At 41.2% G+C, this 18,814-nt stretch overlaps 1 protein-coding gene across 1 annotated transcript; it reads right to left on the minus strand.

Annotated features, from left to right (window-relative positions):
• Nucleotides 1-391: 391 nt before the first annotated feature.
• LOC117426786 (protein phosphatase PTC7 homolog) lies at nt 392-18,677 on the minus strand. The gene is made up of 6 exons (XM_059033212.1): nt 18,157-18,677; nt 11,481-11,660; nt 8,012-8,210; nt 6,169-6,292; nt 5,904-6,033; nt 392-5,394 (listed from the first exon to the last, which is right to left on the minus strand). The coding sequence occupies exons 1-6, from the start codon at nt 18,356-18,358 to the stop codon at nt 5,336-5,338; spliced, it is 894 nt and encodes a 297-aa protein (XP_058889195.1). The 5' UTR covers nt 18,359-18,677; the 3' UTR covers nt 392-5,335.
• Nucleotides 18,678-18,814: the final 137 nt, after the last annotated feature.

Consider the following 18,814-nt stretch of genomic DNA (forward strand, 5'->3'; position numbering starts at 1 on the left):
GCGCAAAAAGATAGTGTCTCCCATTAGTATTTGTGTTCTTATAGGGATGTATATTATTCGATCACTTCTGCTTTATCGTTGTATCCTTGTAACAGTTCTTTTTGCACACCCTATTAAATAAAATACATACGTTAAAATGTCAGCACCATCCTTTAAGAACAGAATGTGAATAGCGGTTGCGTGCAATACAGCAACACGATCAAGGTCTTAATGCACTGCAAGCATCACAGGAATTATAAAATAACCCTTTTAATTATATTAACTTTAATTGCCATGGAGTACCAGGTTAAAGTTGTGGGTCTCTGTATATAAAAAAAGTACCTGTGAAAAGGTATTGTACTTGAGGATATTAGATGCGAATAAACATCAAAACAAGATCCATCAAGACAGATTAGTATAAATACTATATTCTTTATTTAAATATTGTACAGCTCTTAAAACATATTTACAGAAACTATTCCTGCATTATTGTATTGTACACAGCAAACGCCTCCACAGCGAGCGAGCAATAGAGAGAAAAAGTAAGAGAACAAGTAAGAAAGTTCAAATGTGGTCCTGAAAGCAGAAGCACCTTCAGGAGTAGAATTTGAGAACATTCTGGTTTTCGAGACTGGGCAAGCTAGCTTTGCAAGGGCTTAAACACATGGAACTGGATTTGTGCAGGCGGATATGGTGTGTGTTTGAAATGCCAACTCTTTCCTACATCTCCACTTCAGACCCGCTTCAATTAGCTTGCCTTCACACATACACCAAAGACACGACATACATTTTTTTTATTATTTATGTTTAACATTGAGAACAGTTTATTCAATTGTGGTGCACATACTCTTCTACTGTCTCGGGATTACCACTGAAAGGTTAATTGAACAGAAACCAAATAGGAAAGCATTTGCACTCCAGCCAGGATTAAATAACTTCAAAATATTCATTTAGTTACCTTGCCAAAAACAAGATAACAAGAATGCCAAATTGAGGAGAGTTTGACAGGTCTACAAGAGCAAGTTGCAAACTTATCAAATATAGCTTGTTTTACATAGGGACTCATTTTGACCAATGAATAAAAGTAGTTATCTTGAAAATAAACTACCAGATTTTATATTGGAGTGATTCTGAAGCTTATTAAAACAGCACTAGAGACCAAACCAAGTCAATGCAAACTCAGGATCAAAACAGGGTGTGTCCACTATGTCACTTCTATGAATTTGGTCTGATCACTTTTGTCAGGTCTCGTATCCTGTCTGGCTTCCAAATTGATATTGTGTCCTATAGTTGAGATCTGTAGTGGGACACTACACTTAAATTGCACAGACTCAAGATATAGCAAAATACTGAAAATCTAAACTTCAAGTTCACATTTTGTATTTTTTTTTTGTAAGGTTTACAAATTCAAAACTTTCAGTGTGCAACGTCGGTATCACAGTTCTCATCGCTATGAAGCAACAATCACAACACTACCTTTGTTTACAGTAAATCCATTAACTACAGTATCCTTATGAACATTTAGTCAGGAGGCCCCAAGGCCTTTCTTTAAGTATTTGTGCACAGACAGCTTTACAGGAGGAAACACGCAAATGCTAGATATGTTCGAAGCGCAAGCAACCTAAAGAATACACATGTACAGACATCAGGTGAGGGAGAAAAAGCACAGCAAAAACAGACAAATTGTTATATTACAGTATTGCTTGATACATACACACACACACAGACACAGACAGGACTGACAGAACACATGGGAAAAACTGGTCTTTGGTGCACTTGCCAGGCAAATAACAGCAATGAAAATAGAGAAAGTCTCTGCCTATTACCCAGCATCTGAGGAGTCTGTCTTAACACTGGTCACTTATAAATATAAGGGAGACAATATTTAGATCTGTTGCTGTTTAATTCGAAATAGACCCAAATAGTGTGAGGATGAGGTAATATGCAGACCCACTGATCAATATAGTTTCCAGATATCACCAACACTGCATGTTTGTAATTACAATTCTGACAGAGAAGCTGTTAAAAGGTGCATTGGCATGAACTCCTGCCTCCCAACTGACAGGTACAAATTAGGTGCAACTCTGAAGAGTCGACTAGAAAAGTTAGTCGACCTCAGAAACTGTCAGTCGACTAACTGCAGCCTTCAATTTCAGAGCAGCACAGCGATATATTTATGTGTTTAAAGTGTGTACTCGTGGTGAACTAGCAATGTCAAGATTAATTGTTTTCAGCTGTTTGAATGACATGGAAAGTAATTGTGAAGACTGTGGTTTCAGACAGACGTCTCAAGTGCAGCTGCAGAAAAACAATTTTAGAATAGGTTTTTTTGTTTTGTTTTAAATCCAAGCTGTTTGGAAATGGTTTACAAAACTGTACACACAAATTAAACACCCGACATTATCAAATACATGATTTATTAATCATTTTTTGATTATCAACTGTTTGACTGGCAAATAGTCATTCTACACCAAGTACCAACATAGACTTTTCTTAAGGCTTTACCAGCAAATGTCTTTAATAGCCAATGATGAATTGACAAGAGTACCAGTTCAGCTGGGTAGTAGACAGAAAGCTTCACTGTACAAAGGAGGAGCAGACCATGTAAATACAGGAATAGTCCATTAAATCAATTCCTTGGTTTAAACTAGTGAAAAGCTGAAAAAAAATGAAATGCCTGTTAGAAGCATGATGTGCATTTAAATAAAGTAAAATCGACATGTACATGGTACATGTAAAAGTTGAATTTTAAATTACAAAATAAAAAGCTGCACAGAAACAGTTATGCAAATATACAGTACAACAAAAACTGAAAATCCTGATGTTCAACATGTGAATGTAACACTAACACACTAATGTTTAGAAGACCTTTCACAAACAAGTTACCTGGTTGAGAGAGATACAATATTAGAGAGAGGTCTATTTGTAAAAGATGGCTTTAGGAACTCCATAGTGGGATACATTAATTAATTATCTGGCTGTGGTAAAATTCTGTGTACAAGAACCATATATATATATTTTTTTTTATATACTACAGAACTGTGGAACCACTTAAAGGAAAAAAAAAAAAGTTATAAAAATAAACCTTTATTATTCATTACTCATTTCTGACCTAACATACCTGTTGACAAAAGCACTCACCGGTACTAACTTATTATTCTTGTGCGTTAATGGTATTTTTCATAAAAGGTTATAAAAAAACTCAGATAATCTCAGACGCAGAACCCACACACGCTTCCAGGAGTTACAGTCCCAACAGAGAAGGGTAACGTTACACAAACTCGCATACACAGCTGTGCTAAATTAGCTAGACCTGGTTATAACATTACACAAACACACACACACTCAGCTGTGACAAGTTGGCTAGACTTGGTTATCCAGTGACATAACAGAGTGTTTGTTTAATTCACCCGGGGCAGAGTTCGCTCAGAGCACCCTGACATGTGATGCATGTGACCAGCGAGGTATCTTAGAGAACATTTGGTTTCAGATAGGACTGGTCTGCATTATCCGCTCTTGATACCAACAGGTGGGTCCCCGGTCCTGCTCCGATGCATAGTCAATGCACTGCAAAACACGTTCAGAGCGACTGGATAACAGCCATTAAACATTCGGCACCCACCGTTGCAGAAGGGCTTGTTTGCAAATGTTGCTCTTTATAAAAACAAAAAGGACTGTACATGGCTTTGGAGATTTTGGAGGAAGAACCAGATTGTCTAACTTAGCTCTTTCTGAAATCCATCACCATTTCCAGGGATAAAAAAAAAATGCTTTGAGTAAGCTTTGTTTTCACTCCCAGTCCATACTAGTAATGATTTCCAACTGCAGTAAATGAATTAAAAACCTGTGTTTAAAAGGGGAATTCTGTGCTAGATTGATGGGCCAGAAGTTTAAGATATTTGACCTCTAACCTGGTGTTTCTGAACAGTTAAACGGTGTATATGTATTGAGATAAAAGCTTTATCTAACTACAAATACTCCAAACCTCAATATACATGTCCTTTAAGAGAACATAGGAAGCAAATCCATCTGCCCTTACTCAAACACCAACACTAAGGTGCTGCAACAAAACATCATCCCTTCTTAATTCCATTAAACCAGCATTACAGAACTTTAAAATACAGAAAAAAAATTAAACGGGATTGGGACAGTTCCACCAACAGCCACGCTCTCCAATATGCTACCATACATGCCACTCAAACAGATGACGAAACATTATTACTGAACGCTATTCTCTAACATTTTTTTGTTGAAAACTAAGCAAACAAAAGTACAAGCCTGTTGTTTCAGCTGGAGTTTTCTTCCATCGAGGAAGGCAATCAAACTGATGTGGCAGACCTCTATATACCACTATGCCTCATTTTATTTATTTTTTTAATGCAATCACAATTTACATTTCTCTCATCAGTGAACCTACACATCTCCCACTGTTTATAAGTGCAAGTAATTGATCAGGAAACTTCAACTTTTAAACCTTTGCCAGTGCCAAGGACAATTTTAAATCAAGCCAGCCCCCTTCCAGACTGGCAGCCGTTTACAGTATCCGCTTCGAAGACTTTGAAATGGAATCTGATAGACACAGGATCTATGACTGGTGGCTGATCAAACCTTGGAAACATTAGGAGCCGTTTTTCCATAGGCAACCAAACCAGAGTTCATTCCCTGTTCACTGTTGAGTTCCTCATATTTGCCACCCAACTGACTCAAGTTCAGTATTCAGGCAACAGCAATAAACACTTGCACACAGACTCCCAAATTCTGTCCATATAGGTCAGAAACATTAAAATGCAAGAACAGGAGAGAGAGGAGAGAAATTCAAATGCATATTTCTGCTCCTGTTTGAGTTTGTACATTCGCAGCCAGGGGAAAGGGGATCCAAAGACCCCACATTTAAATGTGTTTATTGTTCAGAAGGTGACTGGGACCAAGACAACTAATATTATAGGCATGTGATGTCTCTACAGCCACCTGCTGGACAATAAACAAATGACATCAAACAACACTTATGGAAAAACACCTCACAGACTGAAACCATGATGTACCAGGCACTGCCAAGCGTGTTCCTGTGAATAAAATAATGTCACATTCCATTATAAATATGAAGGTCTACCCAATGCCAAAAGGGTGGTAAATAGTCCAAGTTGGCAGACACCACAGTTCTTCTGTGTAGGACTGTCCTAGTTGCTTTGCAGGAAGATTTACCCTCTTCTTGGTAGTGGTGGAAGTGTGGCTACAGACCCAGGGAGTAACTGGCCTTGGGGGTTTAGCTGCAAGGAGAGGGGAGTCCACAGTCCTGCCAGCAGGAAACAGTACAATAGAACACGACTGAGGAAGACAACATGGCTCTCCAGTGCCACTAGTCTGTGTACTCCGCTACTATAGACAGCAGAACTGTGATGTCATCAGGCTTCCCTCCTGCAGAACACAAAACGGAACACTGCATTAGAACACAAGTTTCCGAAAATAGCTTTCAATGAAATGAATAAACCCAGGGACTGAATCAACAGCAAATGTCGTTTGTGACTTGAGGTCTAAAGGGGTTTGTGACTGGTTCTGTAACATGTTGGTCCTCCTCAGCTCTGCCAAAGCTCAGCAAAGTTGCTGTTCTGTGTTTCAGACTTGTCCAGAGCACAGTACGGTTGCCGAGTAACTAAGTGGAGAGCCTGGGAGTGGACGAACGTCTGTGTAAACTTCATTTTTGTTGCTTAACTACAACAGTCAACAGTAGACAATAATAATAATAGAGCTTATACAGTGTTCCCTTGTTATTTTCCATTCTTAGACATGAAATAAATTATGTGCCCCACCATGATTGAATCAAATTAAGCAGAGGAATTAGTGTTAAGATAAAGGGGGCAGTTTAACTTCTTTAGGAATATTTTGCAAACCTTTGTAGGATTCACTTTATTGGAGTCGGGGCTTACCTCGTACATTCAGTCCATTGTCACAAGCAAACTGTGCAAAAGGCGACATGTAATTTGGATCATATGCTAGCTCGTGGGCCTGCTCTGCGATACTCCTCGCAGTCTGCTGTATACTCTCATAGTTAGTATTCTGCAATAATAAATACAATCCATAAATCTCAAAACATTCAACACAAAGCATCTACTGCAAGTTTTCCAAAAGACATGCAATTTAAAATCCTACAGTAAAATTATCTGTATTATTTTAATTATAAAAAGGCTATACCTTTAGTTTTTTTAATTCTTGTAGGATCATATAATCTGGCATGTTGTCAAAAAGTCCATCTGTTGCCGTCAGGATAATATCTCCTAGCTGGACATCAAAAGAGGAGCTATCGGCAGCTTCAGGGCTGGGGATGGAGAGAGAATGGCAGAACATGAACAGTCTGGCACCGAGGATGCATTTCTAATTACCTGCTAGATAAGCACCCTGTATTTAAAATACAACATGAGAAATGAGAAATGCCTTCCCACTGCTTGTGCAGGTTCACAGGACCTGCTTAATCTTAAAGTCTTGAAGAAGTTCAAAACTGGGCTTGGTTTGCAGCCAGACTCCAAAAGGAGGGGGGGTGACCCGAGTGTCACCAGAAAAGAGGATTAACCTTGCTCCTCCCCTCCTCCCTACAGCCCACACTCATGAAATCCTTTCCTGCTGAAACTGGAAAATCAGGATCACTAATTCCAGGTCTTTGTGTTACAGCAGGTCAGGGGGACTCGAACCAGATCCAGCCCAAATCAGGACTTCAAACAATCAAACACCGAATGCACTAAAAATAACAGGGCCAACATCAAGTAATACGGGCGTCTTGGATACAGTGATCTAAGCACTTGTGTACATTCCAAGATCACTGAAAATCTACATGGCAAGTGAAATACTCCCAGGAGATTGTACCTTTTCTGTACCATTGCCACTTGTCAGAGTGCAAGTCACAAGGAGAACCACTCTGGATATATTGTAGGGACCTGCCTTTCCTCAAGGTATTATTTATTTATTTTAAAATTACATGCAGGAACATATTCTCATATTCTGTATTCATTTTTAGTCAAGAAATCTGCACTAATGCATATACAGTAGATTCAAATTTGTATAATTGGTGTGTAGTACTTTGGTACAAATATTACTTTGTAATTTTAGTGAAAAATACCACCCCCCCCCACCGTCTGACACACACATACACACACACAGTGTCAAAGTCCTCCTGCCCTCCCATCACCAGGATTGGCCAGCGTCAGCGAGAGCCGAGTTCTCCCGTCAATGCACCTGGAGGGCTGCCAAGATAAAACTTTCCCTTGCAAGACAATATACCACGCTACTGCCAAGCTCCCTTGCCTGGAGGCATAGGCACCAACATCACATGGACCTGGGGCGCTGCCCAGGGGAATGTTTCAGAGACAGACCTTAAAACAAGTTCAAATTGAACACACTGAGCTGCAGAAGTCAGGTACTCTGACTGGACTGGCACATCTGGAAAAAAACACACCTTAACTGATCTCTCAACACTGCAGACCTGAATACTGGTTTAGGTAACGCCACTCAGAACAGCAGACCAGTAAAATGATCTTTGCACTGTGCCCATATATGAATGATGCTCATTTGGAGTTACTTAGTGCTGAAAGACTTCTGCAACACCTGCAGCATAAACCAAGAACACACTGAAGGGGAACATGAATCGGAAATGTACGTTTTATGCATTCGGCCATTTGGCTACATTTCTAATGAGTGTAATAGATACTTTAAGGGAAAGACAGTAAATGACCCTACAGTGACAAATGTAGGAGGTGGACATTTTTTTCACTGCTTTAGTGGGAATGTATTCTGCATTGAAAGATGTTCTGCTCCATGACTGGCTGAGCAAAGCCAACTAGCGACATTAATACCTGGTCAGTAAAAATAGCCAAGTGGTTTCAGAGCACCACTGCTGGCTCCGATTCTTCAGGATTGACCCCAGTAAGTACAAGGAAACTCAGCTCGAGCTCCCAAAGACTTTCCAGGTTTTCTAACCAGGTCCTAAATACATTTCAACATTCACTCAGACACCACAAGGGTTTGGAAAGTGAGCGTCTCTCACCTGTCGCTCAGGACGGCCCCCTCTGCCTCGGGCGGGGCGATGGACAGCTGGAAGGGGGTGTTGAAGTAGTGCTGCTGCTCGTCCGATCGATGCACCACCTCGCCCTCCCGCACCACCAGGAAACCAGAGTCCCCCAGGTTAGCTGTGTGCAGCTGGTGACTCCGCCTGTCCAGCACCACGATGCATGCCGTGCTGCTCCCTGCAACACACACAGACACACGTCAGCCAAGATGAAAGGCTTGCCAGGGGGCTGTAGCCATCCCACTGGGGGGCAGAGCCCAGAGGATTGAAAATTAAATACTTTTTTACACCCTAAATTTGAAACAGGGGAAAAAAAAAAAAAAAAAACACACCATACACCACAAGTGTCAGTTTTCAGGAAACGCTAACCCATAACGCGTTATTATTTATTTATTCCAGATACTTGCTTGCTGAGAAGCTGTAATATTAATAAGGTTCTATTCCAAGGGTCAGAAATAGAAGGTTGTGTGGCAGCTTGACGTCGACATGGAAAAAAGAGAACAGGCGCTGTGCACGGGACTGCTGGGTAGCCTTACAAGAATGCGTCACACATGCAAGGCAAAGTAGGTTCGTTCTGGATTACACAGATCTGTTTAGGGAAGCAGCAGCAAGGTCCAATGATCAAAAGGCACAGCCAGAATATTCAGGGTTTCAAGCCAGCCCAGGCACAACTAGCTGTGCATGACCTTGGTAGGAAAGTCACTTAAACTCCTTGTGCCTCAAGCCATACGCAGCTGGAAAAAAAAAAAAAAAAGTGTGCCCGAGTCTGTGCAGGACACCAATGGAATCACTGCATGTGTGGGTATATACAGTATAGATAGATAGATGCATACAGACACAGACAGACAGACAGACAGAGATTTATAGGATTGGATTTCTTATCTGAACACTACTATCTTTAGACTACAACAATTGGAGGGATAGACAGGAGGTATTGCACACTGAAACTGATTGGAAATGATAAATCAAGGGGAGATCCCATGATTTTACAAGCCTATGATGATTAAATTATTATTATTATTAATTTTTTTTTAAGAAAGAGCCAGAAGGGAAATAAATGGACAACAGTCACTTGTGTTTTTTTTTTTCTTCTTTCTCTCTGCTCTTGTGACCAAGTAAGAATACAAACTCTACATAAAGCCAGACTCAACGTTCCACTCCAAGGGTCAAACTCTACCTCCTTTTCTTTCCCTCCTCCCCCCCCTCCTGTGATCTCTCTATCTCTGTTCCTCTGGAATCTACCACACTCTCTCCCTCTTCCTCCGCTAAGAACCTCGGAGTCACCCTGGACCCCTGCCTCTCTTATTCCCAGCACATCTCCACTCTGGCACACACTTGCCGATTCTTCCTGAGCAACATCCGAAGAATCCGACCCTTCCTCACCAACTACGCTACCCAGCTCCTGGTCCAGGCCCTGGTACTCTCCCGCCTAGACTACTGCAACTCCCTCCTGGCTGGCCTCCCTGCGTCCGCCACCCGTCCGCTCCAGCTCATCCAGAACTCTGCTGCCCGCCTGGTGTTCTCTCTGCCTCGCTTCGCCCACGCTACTCCACTACTCCGCTCACTCCACTGGCTCCCGATCACCACTCGCATCCAATTCAAGACTCTTGTACTAGCCTACAGATGCCTTGACCAGACTGCACCCAGCTACCTCCAGACCCTCATCTCTCCCTACACCCCCACTCGACCTCTCCGCTCCGCCTGCACTAGAAGACTGGCTCTACCTCCGCTACGCTCCCCTGCCTCCAGAGCCCGCTCCTTCTCCACCCTTGCTCCGCAGTGGTGGAATGACCTTCCTACAGATGTCAGGACTGCCCAGTCCCTGACCACATTCCGGCGCCTCCTTAAGACTCACCTCTTCAAACAGCACCTGTAGAACTCCTCTGTTTGTATCCTGGGACACTATCGCCCTTCATTTAAATGTGCTTTATTTTGCTCTTATCTGCCCCCTATTTTACTGCATTTAATCCTGTACTTCAGAACACTGTAATCTGCCAAGTGTTTAACCTGTAGTATTTTGTATTTAATCATATCCTGATGTAACTATCACTATTTAATCATATCCTGATGTAACTATCACTATTATCTGCTGTATTATTGAATTGTGGTTTGTCACACTTATTGTATTACTTGTATTGTAACACTTGAAATGTATTTGCTTACGATTGTAAGTCGCCCTGGATAAGTAATAACTGCTGGGATTAAATATAAGCATGACCTTTCCATTACAGCAAATCAGTCATCATTAGACTGCTGGTCCACAGCACAGGGCGGGACTCCTCTCAATATCCAGCCTACCTCTTAAACACACAGTGTGTGATCTTTTTTTTTAGTCAACTCCCCCCCCACTGGGACTTGCAGTACTGTGGGAGAAGTGTGATCTCTGGTTCTGCCATCAAAACAATCTATTGCTGACTTTTTTTAACCTTAACCTCTTCCCTAGAACCCTTTTTGGCGTTTCCAAAAAACAAGCAATAAAATCAAATTGGCAAGACTTCATTTAACTTTCATCTATCAGGGATGGAAATAAGACTCCCGTTGCATAGCAGTTTGATCCATTCCCCATTCCTGGTTTTACCATGAGTTTAATAAGACATCTGAGCTGGTTACCGATACATGGTGGCTAATCAAGCTTGTAGTAAAACCTGGAATGGTTGTAACTGCTATGCAATAGGAGTCTTATTTCCATCCCTGTCCATACTTTAAAGTTTTGGATTGAAAGCTTAAACAAGAAAGTACATTTCACTGCAGCTTGTACTTGATCTAGTTTTTTTTGGTACAAACAAATGGCAGGATTCATTGAGGGGGTGCCCTGGTAACACCCAGTATACCAATGTAATGGTCATGGGTTATTTCCATCACACCCATTAGTTCCAGCACTGGTTTTAATTTATTAAAGAGAGTGCTGCAAATTCTAGGAGCAAGCCAAAGTGATTTCGGTTATTTCAGCCAGAAACCAAAAGGGTTTCACAAATAAGCCAACAATGCAGAGCTAAGCGAAGACTTAAAATATGCAACCAAAAAGTACCTGGTATATAGCCAGGGATGGTATGCAGGAACCCTTCCCTGCCATCCTAAAACGTGTTTCCTCAAGCACAACATGAAAGAATGAACACAATCTCTGCAAAGGCAGGCTTCACTGCACCACACCCTGCTGCCAGTGACTCACGCAGAGGAAATGTTCTGCTGGAGCAACATGAATGGAATCACACAATCGGAATTCTTTTACCACTGTTAACTAAAGCCAGCTGGAATAAAAGGACATTTGAACCTCTTCTCCCTCTTTGTTTTCAAACTCAAATATTTAAGCTAATCCACAATTCTGTTCATTTTACCCTAACTCCTAGGTTCCAGTTTACTCGATTCTTTCATAGTGTCAGTACAGCAGGTATTGGGCAGTCCTGTTTTTTTCGTAGCCCCCTCTGTTCCCCCCCTGTTCCATACCTACCTAATAATGGAACTTTGTTCTGTAACAGTTCATAGTAGCCGGTGGTGAGGATTCCCACAGGACTGCTCGGCATGAACCTGCCTTCCTTCACCAGACGCTCACACGTTCGCATCAGAGTCCCTGAGAACTGAGAGGGGTCGACACCATAGTCCCTCCACCCTCCCACGCCATCCGCCACACCTAAAACACACAGGTCAGGAAGACAAAGGGTTACTATTGAAAACAGACGGAACACACACCCACAACTCTGCAGTCATGTCAATTACTCCTAATGAATATTTTATTATAAAATGAGACCATGAGTCTTATAATATTGTTGCAGTTTTGCATACAAAAATACACTCAGACTTACAAGAGATGGCAGATCTCCTTACTTTGGTACACAGATGGGGTATGAATTCTAAAAGCGTTTTGACCCAACCTTGTTCGACAGCATTGAAATGCGGGCGCAAGCACTGAATACAAACCAAAACGTAACCTCAGAACCATTTTAAAACACTTAAAACTTTTTCAAGTTGGCCCATGCCTAATTTAACCTATTTGTTTTTCACCCTAATGTAACCTATTTGTTTGAGAAATTCCAAATCAATTACTGTTTTCATTAATTTAGAACATACTATAAAATTAGACTATCGTGATACTATAATGAACTATATTTTTTTGCCTTAAAATATTCTACAGAACAGCTGTCAATCCAACACTAATTGTAGACACTGAAATACGCATTTCAATTAATTTGACTGGCTTCTCAATGCTGCAGTTTAAAGAAAAAAAAAATACATATCAAAAGCTGCTATAACAGATACCTAAAAGATACCCAAACAGTTTTGCTCATGTGCTCAGTGCCAGGATCTTGGAGCTGGCTCTCTCTTGTTGAAGTGTATGGTTGAACCTGTATTTAGCTCACCAGTTCAATGATAAACAGGACAGTATTCAGTACATTTCTAAACTGGGCTCTCCTTCATCCCAGTCTACTTCACAAATCACTGCGCTACAATCTTAAACATGCCTTCAATATAGATTAGGCTTAGAGTCAGGCACACTGCCAGCTCACCTTTCACATCAATACAACAGCAAGCACTTAAATGCACAGCTGCTGCAATGCTGCACTGATTCTTCAATACTCCATTTGGTTTGCAGGAGCGGAAAAGGAGCACCCTATGCTGCAATTAAACATCAGATTCAACCATTACATGCACTTTCATTGACATTCTTCCCAGACGTCTCAGCTTCAGCACCACATTTCAAAAACTTTCATGTCACTCGTCGCCCTGGTGAAATTCCGAGGCTAAGAAGGCGGCTCTAGTTGACAGTGATGGATAGCAGGGGTTCCATTTCAATTGCTTTCATCACTGGTAAGGGGTTTCTAGTCCAGCTCACCAGCAAAAGGCAATCCACCAATTCAATTAGTCATGGAAACCCTGCCGAATATCAGTGGCAACACAAAACAAAACAGCTGCACCACAGATATTTAATTACTCTCATTACTTTGCGTTAACGTGCCACCCTCCCCATGGGACCTCCAGCCAAGATCACAACTTGTCACAGCCAGGTCAAGCAATTGCACTACTTGATTAATCCTGAACACCACACAATGCATTTACCAGACCAGGGTTTCTAAACTACTACATTAGAAGAAGGGATCATTGCACAATTGGAGAATTAATCCTGGGCAGAAATGTTTTCAGTAACTGAGCAGGACAAAAAAATCCCTATCTGTACTCGAGACAAATGTAACTTAACTGTTCAGAGAAAACTATGACCTGTGCCAGGACCCTCCTGGGAAAAAAAGAAAAGCAAATCTATTGGAACTAGACACTGCCGAGGTCATGTCAATGTTTCACAGAACTGTAGCTCCAGGGCACGGGGAAATATTAGAAAATGCACCAGCATTTCACCCCTGGAGGGCTGGATCCAAACCTGGCTTAGCCATCAACAGACAGTTGTCTGTACAAAGATCTGGCACTGGGAACCTTTGACACAGTCTCAGTAACAGAGGTGAAGGTTTAGGCACTTTCATTGGATAGTGTGTTAAAACTCACACCACACCTCTGGTCTATGGTTGCACAAGAGCAATATTCTTCATTTTCACATTCTGGCAGTGCCAGTTTCAGGCATACCCAAATTAAAAATCAGATATAATTACCACTCATATCTTAAATATGAAAATGACACTAACTAAAAAAAAAACAGTGCCAAACCACAACAGCTACTCTGAACCCACTAATCTTAGACTCCTCTCCAGACACATTCATCCCTGCTGCAAATTGGGACGCCATTTGAAGCAGCTTTCTCCCGATTTCCGTTAAGGGTTAGGCAGCCCAGCAGTGACTCAAAAGCGAGTGGAGAAAGGGAGCTCCAGTAGTCTCCATCACTGGAATAAAGCGAGTGGTCTTACAGTACTTCATGTTAGATTTTGAAATGTCACATTTAATGTGTCAATTTTTTGTTAAGTATATGGAAAACTACTGTAATTCAATATGCTGACATAACATTATTCAGCAGGTTTCATTTGACAATTTTGCTGGGAACTGTCTACAATTACAGCAGTTTTACAGAACAAGAAACAGGATTAGGAAGCAAAAACAATGTAAAGCTTTATTGGCAGCACACAGGTCTGATATTGCATTTTCCTTAAATGACCATGCCTTGGAAGAATATCACTCAGCTGCACACAACACTCCCCCAAGAGAACACCCCTCCGATAACAGCCAGAGAGTCTCTTTCCAGAAATGGCAATCCTGCAGTATTGCTTCACAGAGAACAATCCAACAAACTCAGTGACCATACAAGGAATCATGCTAAAGTACGCCTTTTGCTCAAAATATTTCATGCAAATGGCATTTACTTGTGATTAGCAGACATGAAAACAAACAAAAACAGCTGTCTATCTCAGAGCTAACGGCAAGAAACCTGTAGTATTTATATAGATCTGGAAATAGAAAGATGTTTTAGCTCAAAAACAAAAACCTTTTGAATGCACATTTTGCTTTAGGCTGACAAATGCAACAACACACCCTAGGACTTCTGAAACTGGATTTTAAAAACTTGGTTCAAAGCACTTCTTCAATAACAGTGCTATTGTTACAGCACAAGATAATTATGTAAAGAATGTTTACTCCAAATGGCTCGAGGTGGCTCTCTAGCACCACATGTTTTTAATTGATTCCCCTCGTGCCTCACAGTGTTTTTTGGTTTGCTGGAAAAGGATTTGGAGGGAATACTTATAGATCTGATATTTTCAGTCACTTCACTAGAACGTGTGACTGCACCTGTGTGGGCGAGGCTTTGACTGCCTAAATAATTAGGAAACACTTTATTCAACTTCAGCCAGATTGATTTATAATGTTAGACGGCAGAAAGTAGTGGAGAAGAATCCTTTGCCATCAGATGCCTCTCTTACACCTCGCTTCCAGTCATTCAGGAAGTTTCAGATTTTAAATTCAAGTGACGGTGGTGTTTGTCTTCAATTAGAGAAGGCACATATAATTGCCCAAGTGTCTCAAGTTGTAGCCTATTCAGTAATTTTCCTGACTCAGTGTTTAGCAAATGGTTCCTGGAAACTTACTCAGCTTTTGAGAATGTTGCCTTATCTTGGCACATCTTAATCGTTGAATGAGAGAACGCGACCTGCCTTGGTACAAATTATGTTTCATTTTGAAAATATCTTAACAGCATGCATTTTATTTGTTACTGTTTGCAACTGTTGTCCCAAATATTATTTTTGTATGATTTTTCAAATAAATGGACACAAAACTACAAGGCAACATGCATAACAAATAAATCCCATCCCATTTATTCATTATTTAAACTGCCAGTAGGTGTGGTAGCAGCCTGGTCATTGTTTCGTGTGCAGAGGAACAGAGGTACATGATAGTGTAGTATTGTTCAATAAAAGATCATGTCACCCAGACTTCATTTCTACTCTACATAAGCACAGTGCTATCTGCCTACAACTGTGAGAAGCCAAATTACAAGAAAATATATTCTAACAAATGTTCCAGAAGAAATTGGATGTGAATTGGGATTTAAAATGCCAGCGTGGGTCTCAGCGCCAGTGTTGCATTAGTGTTCTGACAGCGTGCCATGCAAGACTGTTGTAATCTGCAATCCGATCTTGCCAGTCTCAAATGCATTCTTCCAGGCTGAAAAGTTTCATTTAAAAAGATCAGTTTATGCTGCAGACGTGATAAACATCACTTGCGTGTTACTAGTAACCTTCTGTAAAGAAACATTTCATTTTAATGTGAACGGGTAACAATCACAGTGCCAGGATTAACGGGAAGTGATTTATTTTGCATTAAATATAAAAAAATGTTAAATAATAAAAAAAAAAAGTGCCATCCTTTCTCCAGCAGAACCTGGCAACAGGACCACATTTTAAAACTACACTGCTCTCTCAGAATCGAACTAAGCACTCTAATACAAAGCAAGGTTGGCAGGGGGTTAGGATGAATCATCCAGGAACATTGTGTACTCTTCTGAAAACAGCAATGCATCTCAAGCAATCAGAACACAATGCACAGCTAGGGTGACTAGTTACCATTTTAAATGCTACAGTGGTGTGTGTGTGTGTGTGTGTGTGTGTGTGTTGGGTGGGGGTTAACTTTAGAATACTGCAATGGTTGCCATCTTGAATACCTGACTGGACAGAGTTCTAATTTAGAATTCCTATATGACCTTGAGGTAATGGCAATGTCTCTGGAATGGAGGCTGGGCAGCAGCACAGGTTAATAAATGAGCCTCAATGGGTTTCCTCTCTGGAATCCTCACAATGAGCATGGTGGACTTAACTTCCCTGGTGGACACTTCACATCACATAGCCAAACTCCTCAGCACAACTGGCAGACTCTGAATGAGTGGCCTGTAGCAGAGGGCGAGTATGGAGGCTTGCAGAGCCAAGGGGAGTAATCTCTCCTGGCACTGTACCTGGCTAGGCATGCGTCACATTGTCCCTCACAATAAATTCAAAAGCATGCGTCACTAAAGCATTTGAAGGTCATTAGTTACAAATACCGGGCTGAACAACTAATCTTGTTTGAGATAACAAAACTGAGGTGTTTCCAAAGGACCTAAATAAATATTGGCTAATTGGTTCTATTTCCACTTTAAGTTATGCTTGATCATTTTTAGTTTAGACTTCATTTTCCACAGGACACACTCCAAACATTTTCATTGCAACACTATTTTTGAAAGGTCAAAGTCCATTTTGACTATCTACAGCAGACCTAGAAAATGAACACAAACTAGTGTTTATTATTATTATTATTATTATTATTATTATTATTATTATTATTATGATGATGATTATTATTTTGCTGACCTGAACACAGGCTATGGTCGTTCAGTTGGTTATCACCTATTAAAATGTCAAACAGCCATCCTAACCACAGAATATTTTTTTGCATTGCAAATGCGTTGCCAGCATCGCCCTCTGAAGAGCACAGGGCAGCTGCTACACAGAGAACGCCAGTGAAAAGGCCGCACCAAACTTTTTTGGAATGCCGGAGAAACGCGACATTGGCAATATGGCTGCCCCCATTACATGACCACAATGACCTTTAAAATATCAAACACATGAGATTGATTTTACATCCACCCCGGGTTCGATACACCGGCGTATTGTGTAATATGTTCGTAATTTCTGAAATGACGTTGATTTAAAATATATAAAAATAAATAAATACACTATCGCTGTATTGGAAAAAAAAAGACTTACCGTTGCCATGGCCGTAAAACAACACACATGAACTTGAGCAGCAGGAGACGGGTTTGGACACGACATATATTTTTTTCAGTCAATAGGCATTTATAAGGACTAATACTGTTGTATTTATACGAAACATACCGGCCGGCAATTTAACCCTTACATAAAATGCGGGCACAATGTGGCCGCTAGTTGTGCGCTAATCTTCAAGGGCTTCCTCGCTGTCTAGGTAAAAGGTCACTTCAGCAGTATCACGCAGGGCTTCATATTGTGTGCATCGGGGGCTTTGTGATTGAAATAACAAGCAACCATCGGTTCTGTGGGGAAAACGCAGCGGGAACACACCATAGACATCTGAATCTAGACTGTTTAAACGGAAATTCCCAATTTAATTTCAAACGCTGTCGGTGCAGATGCATGCAGTACAACTAGCAATGACATTTGAAACCACGTTGAGTCCACAGACAATCAACTTGCACGAGCTCATCGTCGCTGAAAAAACACGCTTATAAAATGTAACCAGAACGAGCTACTTCTGCAACAACTAACCAAGCTTTCTATAACCGCATTTAGAAAAGGGGATACTTTTAACTAACACCATTAACAGTAAACCTGACCAGTCAAATAAAACGCAGGTGCAGGCATAATGAACTGCATTGCATGAATTGCGCTGCTGTACTGTATTTGCAAAGTATAACATGTTACAGCAGCTGCTAGATGTACTATATCCTGCAAAAGACAACGCTGTTATTATTTGTATTATTCTATTACTAGTATGCTGAATTAAGAAAACTGCTGCTGGAAACTAAAGTGACATCTGGTCCTTACAACAAAGGCCACAGTACAGCAGTGTGTGGTGTGCAACAAAGAGAAAGAATCGCGTAGCAATTTATACGAACAACGCTTTAGAGGTATTCAATCGGGGGCACATTTACAGTCAGTACAGTGGAGAATGCGATCGAGACTTACCTAAGACATCTGCAGATCTATGTCGGGCAATGAAGCAGGCGTCATCCCCGTAACACATCCCTTTCTTCAAAATACCCTTCCGGAAATCCTTTCCGAAGCCGCAGCTTGCTGTAATCAGGCTGTAATCCCGGCTATCTGTTTGGGAAAGTCCGCCCAGGACAGCCCTGGCAACCAGTCTGCCGTAGGAAAGTAAGGAGAACATCCCCTAGCAAAAATAATAATACACTGCACGAGTCAGCACTCTTCTCTTCCTTCCTGACACTCACTTACTACAGTCTCTCAGCAGCCCCCACATGCAGTTACCACGCAGACAAAACAAAAAAAACAGAAAAAGGGAAAAGACAACCGCACCGCTCCTCGGTTCAGATTCTGCAGCAGGACGTGTTTTCGTTTGAAATACGCCTGCCTTGACGATTCGCGGCTGTTCTTTATCGTTTTGCGAATTTAGCAAAGCCGGTTCCTTCCAGGTGCTCCATCCTTTCCGCCATGTTTCCCCTTCTCAACAAGACATACAAACACTCGGTATACGCGACCTGCCTCAGAAGTCTTGTGACGGTGCTACGTCACTCAACCAAGACGTCATTATCAATGTTGCGCAATAGGGGGTTTTCCTTCAAAGGGCAGTCATTGCTGTTTGGTAACCCTTTTTATGCTGGAG

Source organism: Acipenser ruthenus, chromosome 11, assembly GCF_902713425.1.
Source record: "Acipenser ruthenus chromosome 11, fAciRut3.2 maternal haplotype, whole genome shotgun sequence".
Classification (NCBI taxonomy): Eukaryota; Metazoa; Chordata; class Actinopteri; order Acipenseriformes; family Acipenseridae; genus Acipenser; species Acipenser ruthenus.

Bases quoted from the DNA above. Each gene is read 5' to 3' on its own strand.
- LOC117426786 (XM_059033212.1), bottom strand. From the start codon at position 18,358: ATGTTCTCCTTACTTTCCTACGGCAGACTGGTTGCCAGGGCTGTCCTG. The intron at 8,211-11,480 runs GTAGGTATGGAA...TGTGTGTTGCAG, and splicing joins GAACAAAGTTCCATTATTAG to GGAGCAGCACGGCATGCATC. The intron at 5,395-5,903 runs GTAAGCCCCGAC...TGTGTTCTGCAG, and splicing joins CAATGGACTGAATGTACGAG to GAGGGAAGCCTGATGACATC.